Below are 15,566 nucleotides of genomic sequence, written 5' to 3'. Positions count from 1 at the left end.
AGGTCATGCGGTATATGAGCTGATAACCGAGAATGATTGAACCAGTCAGAAAGCTAGAAACGTAATATTCGAGGTCGAAAATTAAATAATTATGGTTATCCCTCGAGCATACTGGGAAAAAACCCGACTACTCCTTATAGGATTCGAACCAATAACCCTCTAATTACTCGTTCGAATGTTCTTTCTGCTAAGTAGCATATTCTCATTTCAAATTAAGGAGATATTCACTTTTAGACTGTTATATTACGTTTTTTTTATTTGGTGAAGGTGAAGTTGATTTGTTATGTACCAAATAAAGAATCGATTGTAAATGTTTTAAGGAAAATTCGCTTTTTTTTGTTATATTTTATGAAAAGAGATTTGCCACAACGGTACAATTCCATAAGAGAGCGAAGCCCCAAGTTAAGTGTGTCCTGCAGAGGACACCACAGACGGTCGTGAACCTCGTGTCCTGTTCTTTGTGACCTGTGTGATTATTCTGTATATGCCTCAACAAGTTAATTAACAACAAAAGATACAAGGCGGGGCTACGGTTTTTTGTTGTCAACAGCGGAGATTTGCAGATATCATTACAATACCCCGAGTGTTGGTCAGGCCCGGAATTCTACCCCCGAGGGGGCGGGGCCCCCCCCCCCCCCCCCCCCCCCCACCCCCGCCTCACGATAATCCAATGCTTAACCAGCTGAGCCAGCCAGTTGGCTGATTCGATATTACCAAAATGAGCATAATAGACATGAAAGCCGGAGACTGATTTGTCTTAAATATGAAATGAATCTGCTTACCGTGTGAGGCTGTCTTACTAGTAGGAATGGTTTATAATGACTTGTTTCGTGGTTTCTAGTCTTCTTATGGTCAGCTGGGTTGGTGCCAGAAAGACTGCGTAATAAAATGATAGATTGAGTCAAAAGCTATCCATTGATAGACTTAGCATTTCTCTAAATATATACATCTTAATGAACAAGTTTAACGACCATGTTCGAAGTTAATTAGGCCCGCGTTTTTCTTTTTTTACATAAACTTGAAAAGTAGAGTTATGACTTAGAGTGAGAGTTAACGACTGCCAAAATCCTGAATTCAAGATTTTGGACTGCCAAAATCCTGAATTCAAGATTTTGGAAGTCCAAAATCTTGAATTCCAAAATCTTAAATTCAGGATTTTGGCAGTCGTTAACTCTCACTCTTCAATTCTCCACAAAGATCAAACCCTCGATAAGTTACCTGGCCTACGAATGGAAGTGAGGCTGCCGGTGACCCTGCTTTGATACAAACCTCCGTGCTTTTGTAATGTTAATATGGACTAATAAGCATTACAACAACACAATTTACATGATAAAAGAAGTGAGGTCTGTATCAATGCAAGGTCACCGGCAGCCTCGAAGCCATTCATAGGCTACGTTGCTGAGCAAACAACTGTAAAATGGCCTATTCAACTCAACAATCGAAATTGAAAGTTGACAATTGAAGCTGAGCTGAACACAATCTTAAAGGGGCTAGGTCACGCAATTTTAGGCAATTTCAGCACTGATCGAATGGTCATAGAATTAACTAAAATATCAAAATAACTGTTCAAAACTATAGAAAAACTCTAATAAAACACAGGGAAGCCAAGAAGGGACATAAATGGACAAAACTGGAGAGGATTGAAATGGATTGAATTTGGTTAAATTTGAAAAACGTCGGCCCACCTTGTTTCAAATTTATATCAATCTTTATCAAAATGTCATTAACAAAGCTGGAAAATCATTCTCAGTTGTTATGTGGCCGTGATTTTGCAAATGAAAGTCTCTTGCTCTGCCAATTTGACGTTTAGAGCTCATAATTAACAAAATGAAACAAAATTACCTAAAATAGCGTGACCTAGCCCCTTTAATGTGTGTAATTTTAAGGGGGGAACTGAAAAGGAAACACTTAAACACTGGGGGTCTCACGAACCTTTTTACGGAAGAAGTGTGCGGGAGATAAGCTGAAAATCAACTCTAAAGGGAACCTACCCACGAATACTCAATACCTTAAAAAAAAAAAAGACAAAATTACCTTTTGCAAGGTCTAGCGATAGGGTACACCGAGCTGTAAAGACAACAGCAGTCCGACAACGATCTGTAAGAAACCTCACTGAACCGTAACGCAAGTGACAGAAGCTGCTTCCACATCAACTTGACTACCTCGAATATCAGATCACCGATCACAGACAAGGCAATGACAAAAGAACTGTTCACACTATTTTAATAGAAGTATAATAAGAATTCATCGTAGGTTTACAATCTCAAGATAGTCCAAAAGCAAGTCTTGACACACTAATTCTGGACTGGATCTCTGAGCACAGTCGGAGAACTCGAAATCTTACGGCAGACAGATCTTTTCGAACAATTTGCGTACAGGTTATATTAAACCTTGCAAGAAGGTTAAACTAAATAAATGAATTCACCGCTTTAAACCGTTTTCAAAAGCTTTACAGATCTTTCCGAAGTGACTGAATGAAATACCTGTGTAAAATGGTTGGTTAATCGCTTGCACTCAACAAAACTTTTATGTGCTCTTCCACCACGACACAATATGGCCGACGGTACAAGTCCTTATCTAAAATGAGATGCTTCTGTGAAGCATACACTGGGTTGCCTGTGGTACGTGCTACAGAAAATCAGAAGGCACTGAATTGTGTGGTATTGAAATACAGCATTCCAGTCTCTGAAGAATAACAAATAAAAGAGAAGAGAGAAACATTGGCTTCTGGGCTGACACGTTGATAATTTTCAAGTTCCCTCACAACTTCTTTTCACGACAAGTGTGCCCTCTAAGCATCTGACAGCTTTGTAATACTAAACTTCACTGAAGTCAAGCCCTGTTTCGCGGGGTTAGTGTTAGGATGGGAGACCAAAACAATAAACCCCTCATAAAAAACAAAAACATCTGACCGAAAATACTACTAAAGTATTAACGCTAACAAATGCGAACTCAGCAAGGTACAGATCCTGTTAGCTTGCTTTATGCAAAACAAATATTGATGAGAAAGCAAATAACTATTGATAAGAAAGAGCAGAATGAATTTTTGCGGACGGTCGATCGAGAATAAAATATTTACGACATGGAAACAACATTAATTTTGAACCGTGAATATAGAATATAAAAAGTTACGATCAGCGACAAACATTTTGGGAGATTTTTGCTACGTTCAAGTAAATTGCAAAATCGAAAGTGACATTGCCGGAATTCAGCGGGCGCCGTGATTAAGTTACCGCGGCATGTTTACTCGCCAAACAGTGAAGCATCTGTGTCAAATGATGGCAAGATACCGGGTTTTTGTAAGTTTCTTTTTCTGTCAAGTGTTATAAAGTTTGACAATGAAATGAGCGAAGTCAAAACAAAGATCACAATCGCCCAACTCTTATTTATGCAAAGTCAAACTTTACTCTCCAAGACGCGTACGACGTTATTTATCACCAGGTAATTCCATCATTTTGGAAATAGCAGCTACTTTATTATTCATCTGCGTCACAAGTTTTCACTGATTTTGGGGCTCATTTTGTTGAAACTCAAGCACGCTTTCAACAGGTCTGGGAACCCTTCCTGCTTACAGAGCAATACTAAAAAACTTCTCCCATATCACATTTCAACCTTAAGCTCGAAAATTCAATACACAACATGATATTATAATTCACAAAGGCAGAAAATACCACAGAATCCCTTTCCAGCGAAAATTTTATTGAAACAAACAACATATTTGCTCTTAGAGGCGAAAACCTCTTCCTATTTCATTGCGTGCGTGAAGACAAGAAACTCAATTGTGTCAAATTACCTTGTCCTTCAGGTAAATACTGCTTACTTTGATTTCGTCTCGACGGGCGATAGATTGTTGTCGAAGTCCAGTACTCGATAGATTGTTGTCGAAGTCCAGTACTCGTCGCTTTTGAGATTCATGCCTAGTTTATCCATCTGATTTTCTATTATTGAGCTCCATAAGGGTATATTTTGTTTAAGGATCCACTAAAACGCCATTCCCGTTGCATGACTTTCGACGCCATTGCAGGCTAAGTTAATGATTCTACTGTGTCCACCAGAGAAATCTACGCAGTTCCACTACCCTCTCGATCCTAAGAAAATACGCGCAGAAGGCTCTATGCACAAAGACACCACTCACCAGGGGAGTAACAGGCAAGACTTTTACCGACACGGAAAAAAATACTAAAACGGAAATCTACCTATTTTCCGACTGGGTTTCCCATAGGGCAACCCAGTAATTAAGATGCGCGCAAGCTCTTATGGGAATTTTGGCCGCTGTCGCTCTTTATTGCTCGATGTTCAAAAAAATCTCGTCTTAAATTTGGTTTTTCCCTCTGGTCAAAGCGATCTTCTAATGGCAAAAATAGGGTGCTTCGTTTTCGACTTAGGATGCTTCGTTTTCGAGGTTTGAGTGCTTCATTTTCGAGTTGGGATTCGACTTCGTTTTCGACTTAGGGTGTTTAGTTCGATTTAGACCTTTGGGGTGCTTCGTGCTATGTTCTTCGTTTTCGAGTGCTTCGTTTTCGATACTTCCCTTGCCGTGAACCTCTGAGAGCAGAATAAATAGGCGTGCTGGTTTAGTTAGATGAGCATGTTTACCGGCAGTAAGGGTCATATCTAAATCGTCGGGTATTCTTAAAGCCGGAGACTTTTTTTCTTTTATCTTTAGCGGGCGTAATTTCATTTTCCGTTTATTTGTGATAATACAGGAGTCAAAACAACATGATATCACAAAGCTGATAATAGAACAATTTCCGCTATATATTCAAAACTGCAACTGAACAAATCACTTTCCGCGCCTTCGCCTAGTACGATTCTTCCAAACTGCTGTGTTCTCGTCCTGCTGTAATCTCTGTAATGTTTAAACGCAGTCTTTTAGATTATTTGCAAAAGGTAAGTTAAGTGCTCTACAGATTATAGAACGGTTTAGGAAAAATCAATTCCATCCGAACATCGCTACTTAGAAACAATGCATTTATGGTCAGATTGTTAATCGAGATCAGGGTGGCTCAAAAGATGCTCCTCTGTTTGCTAAGCTTATCAAACAAAAGTCATGTCACTGTATCTTAGAGCTCGATTTAAAGATACAAATGCGTGCGTTTTGCTTTTGACACCATTACAGCTTGTTATAGTTTTTTTTTTTTAAGTTTAATTCACGCTAAATCTTTTAGATTAGTTTCACACTGTCACAAAGGAACGGAAACTAAGTGTATGTTTCTAGTACATTGAGGCAAAGAAAGTATTTTGTGAGGCGCGGATCATTCCAAGAAAAAAAGTATTTCCATTTCGTTATTCGTGTTTCTTTTTTTTTTCCTTTTTTTTTTATCAGACTGCAGATTTCGTTCTTTGGTCGCGCTCTAATTAGTATGCTGTGTCTTTCTGAGTGACTCAGGAAAAAAAGGTCAGTAATTTTCAAGTTCGTCCTAATGATCTTAAATACTTTAATACTTCAAGTTCGTCCTAATGATCTTAAATACTTTAATACTTCAAGGGTATTGAAACTAGCGTTGTGTGCTTGACTATACCGGTTCGCCAACGGCTGTGATTAAAATTCAGGACGAATGAACAATATCCTAGGCCTGCAGGCTTTACAAAACAACCGTAACGCCTGTTTGAATTGAACAAAAGTTTTTTCTTCAGATTTTCTGTGTGTTTGCTCAACACCTCAATGGCAAAATTTTGCTCTTGGATATTTATCCAAAGGCTGTTTACTTTGAGTGTAAATTTTGGATTTCACGGTCCGCCATTACTCACGTTCAAAACTGGCCGAGGGACCTCAGAGGGTAGGATCTAGGGAAAGTGACGTCATTTACTAACCAGATTAAAATGCAGTTCATTTTATATGCAAAACACGAGTTTAAAAGTCTGAAAGCCCGAATCTCCCGTGCCGCATATTAATGAAGCCTCGTACACACGCATTGCATTCTGAAACTAATGAGTCTTTTACGTTATTTTCTCCTCGATCCAGCTCTCTCAAATATTTCAAAGTCAGTAATGGCGGACCATTAAATAGGAAAATTCTAGTTAAAATAAACACGTGTCTTTTTTCAAGGCTTAAAACTTGGGTCACTTATAGTGTTTACTTAACATAGTTTTGAAATCCAAAAAAAAAAGGAGAATTGATTTTTTGGTCATAGTAGCACTTGAAATATATCTTTGTATCAGTGGTGAGGTAAATCGTTGATCGATATTAGCTTAACTCCTGCTTCGTGGAAAACTTTAGTTTTTATAATTATGTCTTAGACTTAATTTACTTTTAAGTTTTCGTATCTGGCACTTTTGCCCAACTAGTCAAGCGTTATGGCCCAAAAGCAGGATGTTCCTAACTTGTTATCCTCTTTGATTCCGGAGTTTTTTCCGAGTTTGTTACGTCTTAGGGCGTCCAATAAGCCATCTAATTGAGGTTTAGAGAAACAAACCCGGTTTTTGCAGATCTATAAAAATGTTTATTCTCATCACAACCGTTATGTTAGAGTTACACGAAATGTGTGCCTTTCATATTTAGTCCAACACGATAACACGATATACAACGACCAGAAAAGGAAATTATCTCAGACACTTATTCGAAAACTCCATCGATGCAGGAAGTTTATTGCCAAGAGGAAATAAATAGATTTATGCTGAGTGTGACATGCTTAGTTAGTTATTTCCCATGTTGCAGTTTGGGCATTTCTGTCATCCGGGATTTTCTCTAGATCATTCACCATTTGTACAAGCTAGGCGGAGGCTGAGTCAAATCAATTTTCCCTCCCCACCCTCCCTATTTTTACTTTGTTGTGGATGGCGTGTGTCCCCTCCCCTTTGCTGGGATCATGTCTTCTATATTTGGGTATTTCCTAGGTTACCACACTGATTTTCAATAAACGGCTTAGCCCATCAGGGCTTGGCCAAAATATCCCAAACAAATGTGGTATTATTTGTGTCCCTGCAAACGGAGCTCGCCCAGAGCAATACCTTGCCAACAATATCAGTCAGACTGTATGAAGCATGAAGCATAAATGACTCTTTAATTGTCGCTATTCTTTTCTCGTGACAGTTCACTGTCCCGCAATAGCTTATCGATACCACTCATGCATGCATCTTTCTTTCCGCTCTCTTCAACTATCTTAAGTCCTCTGTTGCGATGTATTACCATCCACTTAGGGAAGATTTTTTTGGGGAGGGATCTGGATCTCTTACATTTAAGCCGAAAAACAGAAACTAGAGGATATGCGTTATTCACAACCAAGGCATCCACAAATACTTGACTATAACATGAATAAGTTTAGTCCATATCATGCATGCATCAACAATGTATTTGGAATGTTCAGATATTCAGCTTGTAGAAACGATTTTAGGTGATTTTTTTTAGGGGAAGGGGGGTTTGCAGTCTCTAATAGATCTCAATGCCCCGCCCCTTCCCCGTCAAAAAGGCTTTGAACATAAAGTACTATGTTCTTACCCAAACGCAATGCAATTCCTTTCTACGTGTGATGGACTTATGACGTTTCACAGTTTGTAATTTTAAAGCTCCAATAGCTGATGAATAAATTCTCTAACTTGCTCAATGAACCGCTGATCCTTGGCGTGCGTTTATAAATTATTGTGAACACCCAGTCAACTATGATCAAATAAATGAATGGGACATTTTATGACGAGTTCTCTCCCTTATGTTTTTCTTTGCTAAAGTTGTCATTGTGCTGGGTTTTTAGTGATAAGTAACGTTTAGACCTCTTTCATTAACTGAAACGCGTTTTGCCATATAGCAATTGGTAAGTCAAATGCAAAACAAGGTGGAATGAATGCGTAAAGATTCAAGAAGCAACTGATTTTTCAGAAGGAATATTTAAAGCTCTTGTTCTTTCCAAAGCGTTAGTTCACTATTGTGCCAGCATTCTAGTTCACTCGGTTTTCATTGGCAACGCGATGCTGAATTTTTCAACTGCCAAACTCGACATGAGTTATTTGATTTTATTTGTTTGATGATCAAGCAAGTAAAGCAGGACAGTTTTGCTCAGTGGATGACTTATTAAAAAAAGGAGGGTGTGATTCGGAGTTATTGGTAAGCTGCAGTAATCCATGATTCAAATATGTAGATATTGGCCTGTTGTAATTGCATCCCGAAAAAGGGAATTTCCCCTCTTTCACTAATCAGTGCTCTGTGGTTCCATTAATACGCCCGTTTCTACAGCCAACCTTACTCAACCATTGTAAGTGGCTGTGATTAAACAGTTCCTGTTTCGTATCTCCTGTTCGGTTTATCCTCTAGTAAAAGGCTGAACGTGTTAGCGCAAAATGATTGATTTTTGCACCCACTTATGGCTTAATTAAATCTTGAAGCTGTTTCAACCAAAGCCAGTAGACCCTTTCACGGTTTTTGGCGCGATCTTGTTTGGGGGGCAAACACAGCTAAATTTACAGTAAATGAAAGGGATTTTGGCCGACTTTGAACCGCTGTAGCACCGCTAAAGAAAGACACATCTCCACAGTGATACTGTGTGTTAACCCTTTCAGCGCCGATAGTGCCAAATGGCACTTATAGATTTTACTCTGTCTAACGCCAGACGATTTTACTCGTCAATGGGGAACCCCTCGGGGCTTAAAGGGGTAAGCTAACAGCGTGACAAATCTATGTCCCCGGTTAACCCTTTCAGCCCCGATAGTGCCAAATGGCACATATAGATTTTACTCTGTCTAACGCCAGACGATTTTACTCGTCAATGGGGAACCCCTCGGGGCTTAAAGGGTTAAAAGACATTTATACTGAGATTATTTTCATGAAATATGAAGAACAGATTCAGGCTACAATGACCATAAACGAATCTTTAAGATTCCATACAAACCCTTCCAAAATCATCACGGCAAATTGCCGCGAAATTAGAAGCAACATGAGGAAGATTTATTATTCGACCTTACGGATGTCTTACTCTCCTTAATGGCTTTATTTTCTGTTGAATGAATGATATCAATAAAACTATTTAAAGTAGTGGCAAAAGTTGGAAATCTGTCTCTTTTGATTCAAAGTCGGCAAAAATCCCATACATTTACTGTAAATTTAGCCGTGCACGTGTTTGCCCCCCAGCCAAGATGGCGGTCAAAAACCGTGGAAGGGTCTATTCCGTTATTGATAGAAACTAAAGCGGAAGTCAGTTTTATTTATGTTGCTTAAATTAATCTTCGTTTCCCTCAAATAACCTAATTGCAAATTCGTCGATGTTAGATTTTACAGGAAGTTAAAACTTCCAGTCAAGTCTTAAAAAAGCTTTGTGCTTATAGAAACATCTTACTACCTCTTAAAATGAAGCTTCAGAAATAAGAAAAAAAAAACCAATGTGAATGGTGTCGAAAGGCACAGTTCGGATGTAACCCGGCTTCAGGCACTTATGCGTGTTTTAACCCCTTCACTTGGATACGGTAATACTGCAGGTCATCCCTTACACGATCTTGAAAGCGAAGGTTGGCTAAACTTCAACAATGCGACCACCTCTCATGGTCTAAACCTATAGATGAAATTAGTACGAGAATATTTACAACTACAGGCGCCCTTAAACGTATAAGACCATTCATCTCAGAAAAAGGCACTGCTCTCGAAATCTATCAAGCGCTCATCTTACCCCACTTTGATTATTGTAGCTCCGTTTGGGGCAATTGCAACTGAACTTTAAGTGATAAACTCCAAAAGCTTCAAAATAGAGCTGCCAGGGCGATTGCCAGGTCCAATTACGACACAAAGTGCCAGTTTCCTTTTAAATATGGTTAATTGGGATAATCTAATATTACACGCCGGAAAAAGACTAAAGCCATATTGATGTTTAAAATGATCAAAGGTCTCTCCCCAGCGTACCTCCAGAATTTATTTTATACCCGCATTACACAGTATAACTTTAGAGACTCTGAGGCTAAACTCGAGTTGTCTATGCCACGCACAAATTATTGGAAGCGTGCTTTTTGTTATAGCGGGGCACTGTTACGGATACGTTTGCTCGTCGGCTTACGGAAATTAGATTCCCTAGGATATTTCAAAGGGGAAATTGACCAACTTTATAGCAGCTGTCGGTCGGGCTCCCACATGACACTCTTGTAAAACAGTCTAGTTGTAATGAAACTTCTCACTGTAATATATACTGAAGATTTTACCGTGTATAAATAATGTAATATGTATGTGTATAGGAAATCTTATGAACGCGAATGCATTTCGTGACTTATGGACACGAGTGAAAGTTGAAAGTTCCCCCGGCGAGTGCAACTTGAGGACTTTCCGATCACGAGTGACCATCAAACACAAAATGCAGGAGCAAGTTCATACAAATTTTTATTTATCACATACTCGACAAAACCTTTCCATCGCTTTGTTGCCATAGCAACTTCCGAGTTGCACTCTAAAACGTCTTTTGCCCTTTAACCTATTTATGCATTCGTCATTAACGAAAAAGAAATCCAATATTCTGTTGAGTAAATAATGAGTATGTACTCGGGGGATCACCTTTTTGGCTCGCTGGGCTTCTGGCAATCAGCATACAAAAGTAAAAAAATTATTTAAAATAATAAGAGATTTTATGACCATTCGAAAACTCGATTAAAGAGAATTTTTGTTACAGTTATCAGCTAAGTTACCTGGCCTTTCAATGCAAGTGAAGCTGGACTTGACTTTGTCATGATACAGACCTCACTGCTTTTCTTATGTTAATGATGTTCTCTTGCTAATAAGTAGGAATTTGAATAAGAAAAGGAGTGAGGTTTCTATCAAAACAAGGTCAACTTTATGGGGAGAATAAGGGAGGATAAATTGGCAAGGGTGAAAATTTACGGAGTTAAAAATCCTCATGCAAAAATTCTACAGTAGTTTGAGAACTCAAAAAAATAGGACTGAGTGGTAAGATACGTAATGAACAGCAATGGATAATTTTCAGTACCGTCGATTTCAACGTTTCGAGAGAATGACTTGGTAACACAGAATACATGATATTGAATAACCTTTTATTACTTTAAAGAGCAGATTAAACATCAAGCGTCTTTACTTTTCTTTCCTTCCAGCTTCATCCTTGATTTGACATTGGATCATCTCATCGAAAAAGCTTTCATTGTCATTTAGTTATTGAAGAATGGTAGATGGTAAGTTAGAAACTGTAGAGCAGCAAATGCTAGAGCTTGCCATTGCGATAAGTGTAGAAGACAGATATCGTGAAGGATGGGCTCATTTTCTTCTCGGCACTGCTTACCTCAACCTACCTGATTATCAACAGGCCATAAAAAATTATGCACAAGCTTTACATATTTTCATAGAAATAGGCTGCAGGGCTGGCAAGAAATCAACCTATGGAAATCTGGGAATTGCCTATCATAGTCTAGGTAATTTTAAACAAGCCATTGAGTACTACGAAAAACATCTTAGTATTGCTAAAGAAGTAGGGGATAGGGCTGGGGAGGGATCAGCCTATGGAAATCTGGGAAATGCCTATCGCAATCTAGGTAATTTTAAACAAGCCATTGAGTACTATGAAAAAGATCTTAGTATTGCAAAAGAAGTAGGGGATAGGGCTGGGGAGGGATCAACCTATGGAAATCTGGGAAATGCCTATCTTAGTCTAGGTAATTTTAAACAAGCCATTGAGTACTACGAAAAACATCTTAGTATTGCAAAAGAAGTAGGGGATAGGGCTGGGGAGGGATCAGCCTATGGAAATCTGGGAAATGCCTATCGCAATCTAGGTAATTTTAAACAAGCCATTGAGTACTGCGAAAAACATCTTAGTATTGCTAAAGAAGTAGGGGATAGGGCTGGGGAGGGATCAGCCTATGGAAATCTGGGAAATGCCTATCGCAATCTAGGTAATTTTAAACAAGCCATTGAGTACTACGAAAAACATCTTAGTATTGCTAAAGAAGTAGGTAATAGGGCTGGGGAGGGATCAGCCTATGGAAATCTGGGAAATGCCTATCTTAGTCTAGGTAATTTTAAACAAGCCATTGAGTACTACGAAAAACATCTTAGTATTGCAAAAGAAGTAGGGGATAGGGCTGGGGAGGGATCAGCCTATGGAAATCTGGGAAATGCCTATCGCAATCTAGGTAATTTTAAACAAGCCATTGAGTACTACGAAAAACATCTTAGTATTGCTAAAGAAGTAGGTAATAGGGCTGGGGAGGGATCAGCCTATGGAAATCTGGGAAATGCCTATCTTAGTCTAGGTAATTTTAAACAAGCCATTGAGTACTATGAAAAAGATCTTAGTATTGCAAAAGAAGTAGGGGATAGGGCTGGGGAGGGATCAACCTATGGAAATCTGGGAAATGCCTATCACAGTCTAGGTAATTTTAAACAAGCCATTGAGTACTACGAAAAACATCTTAGTATTGCAAAAGAAGTAGGGGATAGGGCTGGGAAGGGATCAGCCTATGGAAATCTGGGAAGTGCCTATCTTAGTCTAGGTAATTTTAAACAAGCCATTGAGCACTACGAAAAACATCTTAATATTGCTAAAGAAGTAGGGGACAGGGCTGGGGAAGGATCAGCCTATGGAAATCTGGGAAAAGCCTTTGTTAGTCTAGGTAATTTTAAGCGAGCCATTGAGTACTACGAAAAAAATCTTAGTGTTGTTAAGGAAGTAGGGTATAGGGCTGGAGAGAAATCAGCCTATGGAAATCTGGGAAATGCCTATCATAGTTTAGGTAATTTTAAAAAAGCCATTAAGTACTTCGAAAAATATCTTAGTATTGCTAAAGAAGTAGGGGATAGGGTTGGGGAGGGATCAGCCTATGGAAATCTGGGAAATGCCTTTGTTAGACTAGGTAATTTTAAACAAGCGATTGAGTACCACGAAAAACGTCTTAGTATTGCTGTAGAAGTAGGGGATAGGGCTGGGGAGGGAACAGCCTATGGAAATCTGGGAAATGCCTATTGCGATCTAGGTTATTTTAAGGAAGCCATGGAGTACCATGAACACAGTCTTAGTATTTTCAAGGAAATTGGAGGCTGTCTAGGAGAGGGCACTGCGTGGTATTCGCTAGGTCATGATCATGAATTGTTGGGTTCCTTGAGTAATGCACTCAGTTGCTATCGTTTAAGTATAAAACATTTTGATAAAACAAGGCGTAGTCTGAAGTCAGAAGATGAATGGAAAATAAGTTTTCATGATTCTTATCGCGTGTCATACACTGCTCTGTGGAGGACACTTTTGAAGAATGGAGAGATTGAAGAAGCTTTGTATGCAGCTGAGAAAGGTCGTGCACAAGCTTTGATGGATATTTTGAAAGATCAATACGGCACTGACTTTCCGTCATTTTCTGCACTTGCTCCGAAGCAAACTCTTACAGCTGCATTAGAGCTTTTACCTTCACAAGCCGTTTTTGTGGCACTTGACCAGAACAAGATTACGCTTTGGGTGCTAAGAAAAGACAGCAAGCTCAGCTTTCGGCAAAACGAAATCGCGAATGGAAGTGCTGATTTGTTGATGGAAACTTTTTTGAAAGGGATCGGCGTAAGGGATGGTGTCAGATGCGAGAATCGTTCTTTGGATCCACTACGCAGTGACCTGTCTTACAGCAAAAAACTTATCACTGAGAAAACAGTTCTACCATCTTCATCCTCCGTTAACTCTTTACAGCCGTTGTGTGATGTCTTACTCGGGCCAATTGCAGATTTGCTCCAAGGAAATGAGTTAATCGTTTTTCCCGATGGACCATTTTGCTTGGCTCCATATTCTGCATTAAGTGAATCTATCAGGATCCGCACCGTTCCTTCGTTGACCGCTTTTAACGTGATCGTTGGTGCACCTGAAGACTTCCACAGTAAGACTGGCGCACTGCTTGTAGGTGATCCGTGGTTGAAAGAAGTTACTAACAAGAAAGGGGAGCCCATTTTGGAACAGCTTCCGTGCGCAAAACAAGAAGTAGAGATGATTGCAAAACTTCTGCAGACAACACCGCTGACTGGAAAAAGTGCCACGAAAGCTGAGGTGCTGAAAAGTATGAAATCAGTTGCTTTAGTTCACATTGCAGCACATGGATGCCCAAAAACGGGAGAAATTGCTTTAGCCCCAAATACCGAACGGAAATCGCCAATTCCCAAAGAGGAAGACTTCATTTTGAAAATGTCGGATGTTCAGACAATTTCTCTTCGAGCAAGACTAGTTGTGCTGAGCTGTTGTCACAGTGGCCGGGGAGAAGTGAAGTCTGAGGGAGTGGTGGGAATTGCAAGGGCTTTCCTGTGTGCTGGAGCTCGGTCTGTTTTGGTGTCACTCTGGGCAATTGATGACGAGGTAACGTTGCTGTTCATGAGGAGCTTCTACCAGCACCTGGTAGATGGAAAAAGCGCAAGTACAGCTCTTCAACAAGCAATGAAATCTCTCCGAGAGTCAAAGCAGTATTGCGCTATAAAGCACTGGGCGCCATTTGTGCTGGTTGGCGATGATGTCACGCTGGAATTTCCAAAAAAATGGTAAGTGAAGTTCGAGTTTAACTCAGAAAACAAGAATACTTTCAAACTGGAAAACTCACGACAGAAATCAAATAGGCCTACGAAGGCATGATAACGAGATGCTAGCTTCCTAGTGTAAACAATTCAAAGTTTCCTCTAACACGCTTTTGTTTCAAATGTAATTTCCACAAGTCTATCACGCATACACAGTAGCGTAAAGGATACATTTCACATTGGTGGACAAACTGTTTTCGTTCAGCCTCTTCTGACTTTTTGTTAACTGGTGAAGATGGCTCATGTTATCAACTCGTGATGTCTCTTTTGGTGTTTATGTTCTCCCATATATAGATCTCTAAACTTCATCTTTTGTAACGAATTCGAAGACAGAAATCGTCCTGCACGTAGCCGTTCGCATCGGCGCATTGTGTATGCTCGAAAGAACCAGCTACATTTAGGGATGTTTTCTTTTTCTTCTTTTTCCAGAATCGATGTCGAAGAAGCTAGAAAACTACCTGGCAGGGCTGACGCTTCAGTGATTGCCGAACTTGTGAAAAAAACAAACACTGATTAGGACGTGTTAACAATCATCGTTATGCCAGTAGAACATGCTCCAAAGTTTTAGTAGACGTTTACTGCGTTAACTAAACCAACAGACTGAGATTGTTGTAAGTGAAATTATGACAGTAAGCTTAGATCAATAGTAAAATGCTAGTTTTACCCGTTATTTTGATACTTCGTTTCTTATATAACTTCAAAAGGCAGTGTTGCTTCAGTGGCGATCAAAATGATAGTGCTATATTTCAGTTGCTAAAAATCATGTTTTATTTAGTTCTTTGAAACTGTTTTTGTTGTATGAGTGTAAGCCAGTTTCGAAAGAAAAGAAAAAAAAATACTTCTGCTGATGACCCTTAACATCAGGCTTTTACCGTGATAAGGAAAAGAGAAACATTTGCAACATTCAAAGATCACAAAATAGAAGGGAAACAACGGGTGAAAGTTTTTTTCCTATTCTTCTGCATAACAAATGAATGAAATCATCAGCAATAAAGAAGACGTTTTTCTTTTCTCAATAAATTTCCAAGTTCTTTATAGGGCTTACTCCCTCGAGTTATCGGTGGTGTTTTTAAGCAAAGTGAAAGAATGTGTTTGCATTCGAAAGTAGTTCAATTCCTGG

General features: G+C 39.3%; 1 protein-coding gene across 2 annotated transcripts in view; it reads left to right on the top strand.

Annotated features, from left to right (window-relative positions):
- Nucleotides 1-15,566, top strand: part of LOC138045417 (tetratricopeptide repeat protein 28-like) — a 48,227-nt gene extending 32,661 nt beyond the window's left edge. The window contains exons 1-4 of one of the 2 annotated variants that reach the window (XM_068891923.1): nt 4,791-4,890; nt 5,327-5,398; nt 11,011-14,413; nt 14,876-15,566. In XM_068891923.1, coding sequence (XP_068748024.1) covers nt 11,079-14,413; nt 14,876 — 3,336 coding nt within the window. In that variant the 5' untranslated portion in view covers nt 4,791-4,890; nt 5,327-5,398; nt 11,011-11,078 and the 3' untranslated portion in view covers nt 14,877-15,566. Of the gene's footprint in view, nt 1-4,790; nt 4,891-5,326; nt 5,399-11,010; nt 14,414-14,875 lie in introns of those variants that run through there. The other variant, XM_068891924.1, reaches the window with a different exon arrangement.

The sequence above is a fragment of the Montipora capricornis genome, chromosome 4 (genome assembly GCF_036669925.1).
Source record: "Montipora capricornis isolate CH-2021 chromosome 4, ASM3666992v2, whole genome shotgun sequence".
Classification (NCBI taxonomy): Eukaryota; Metazoa; Cnidaria; class Anthozoa; order Scleractinia; family Acroporidae; genus Montipora; species Montipora capricornis.
The sequence above is the reverse complement of the archived record's forward strand: the minus strand, read 5'-3'. Positions and strand labels throughout refer to the sequence as shown.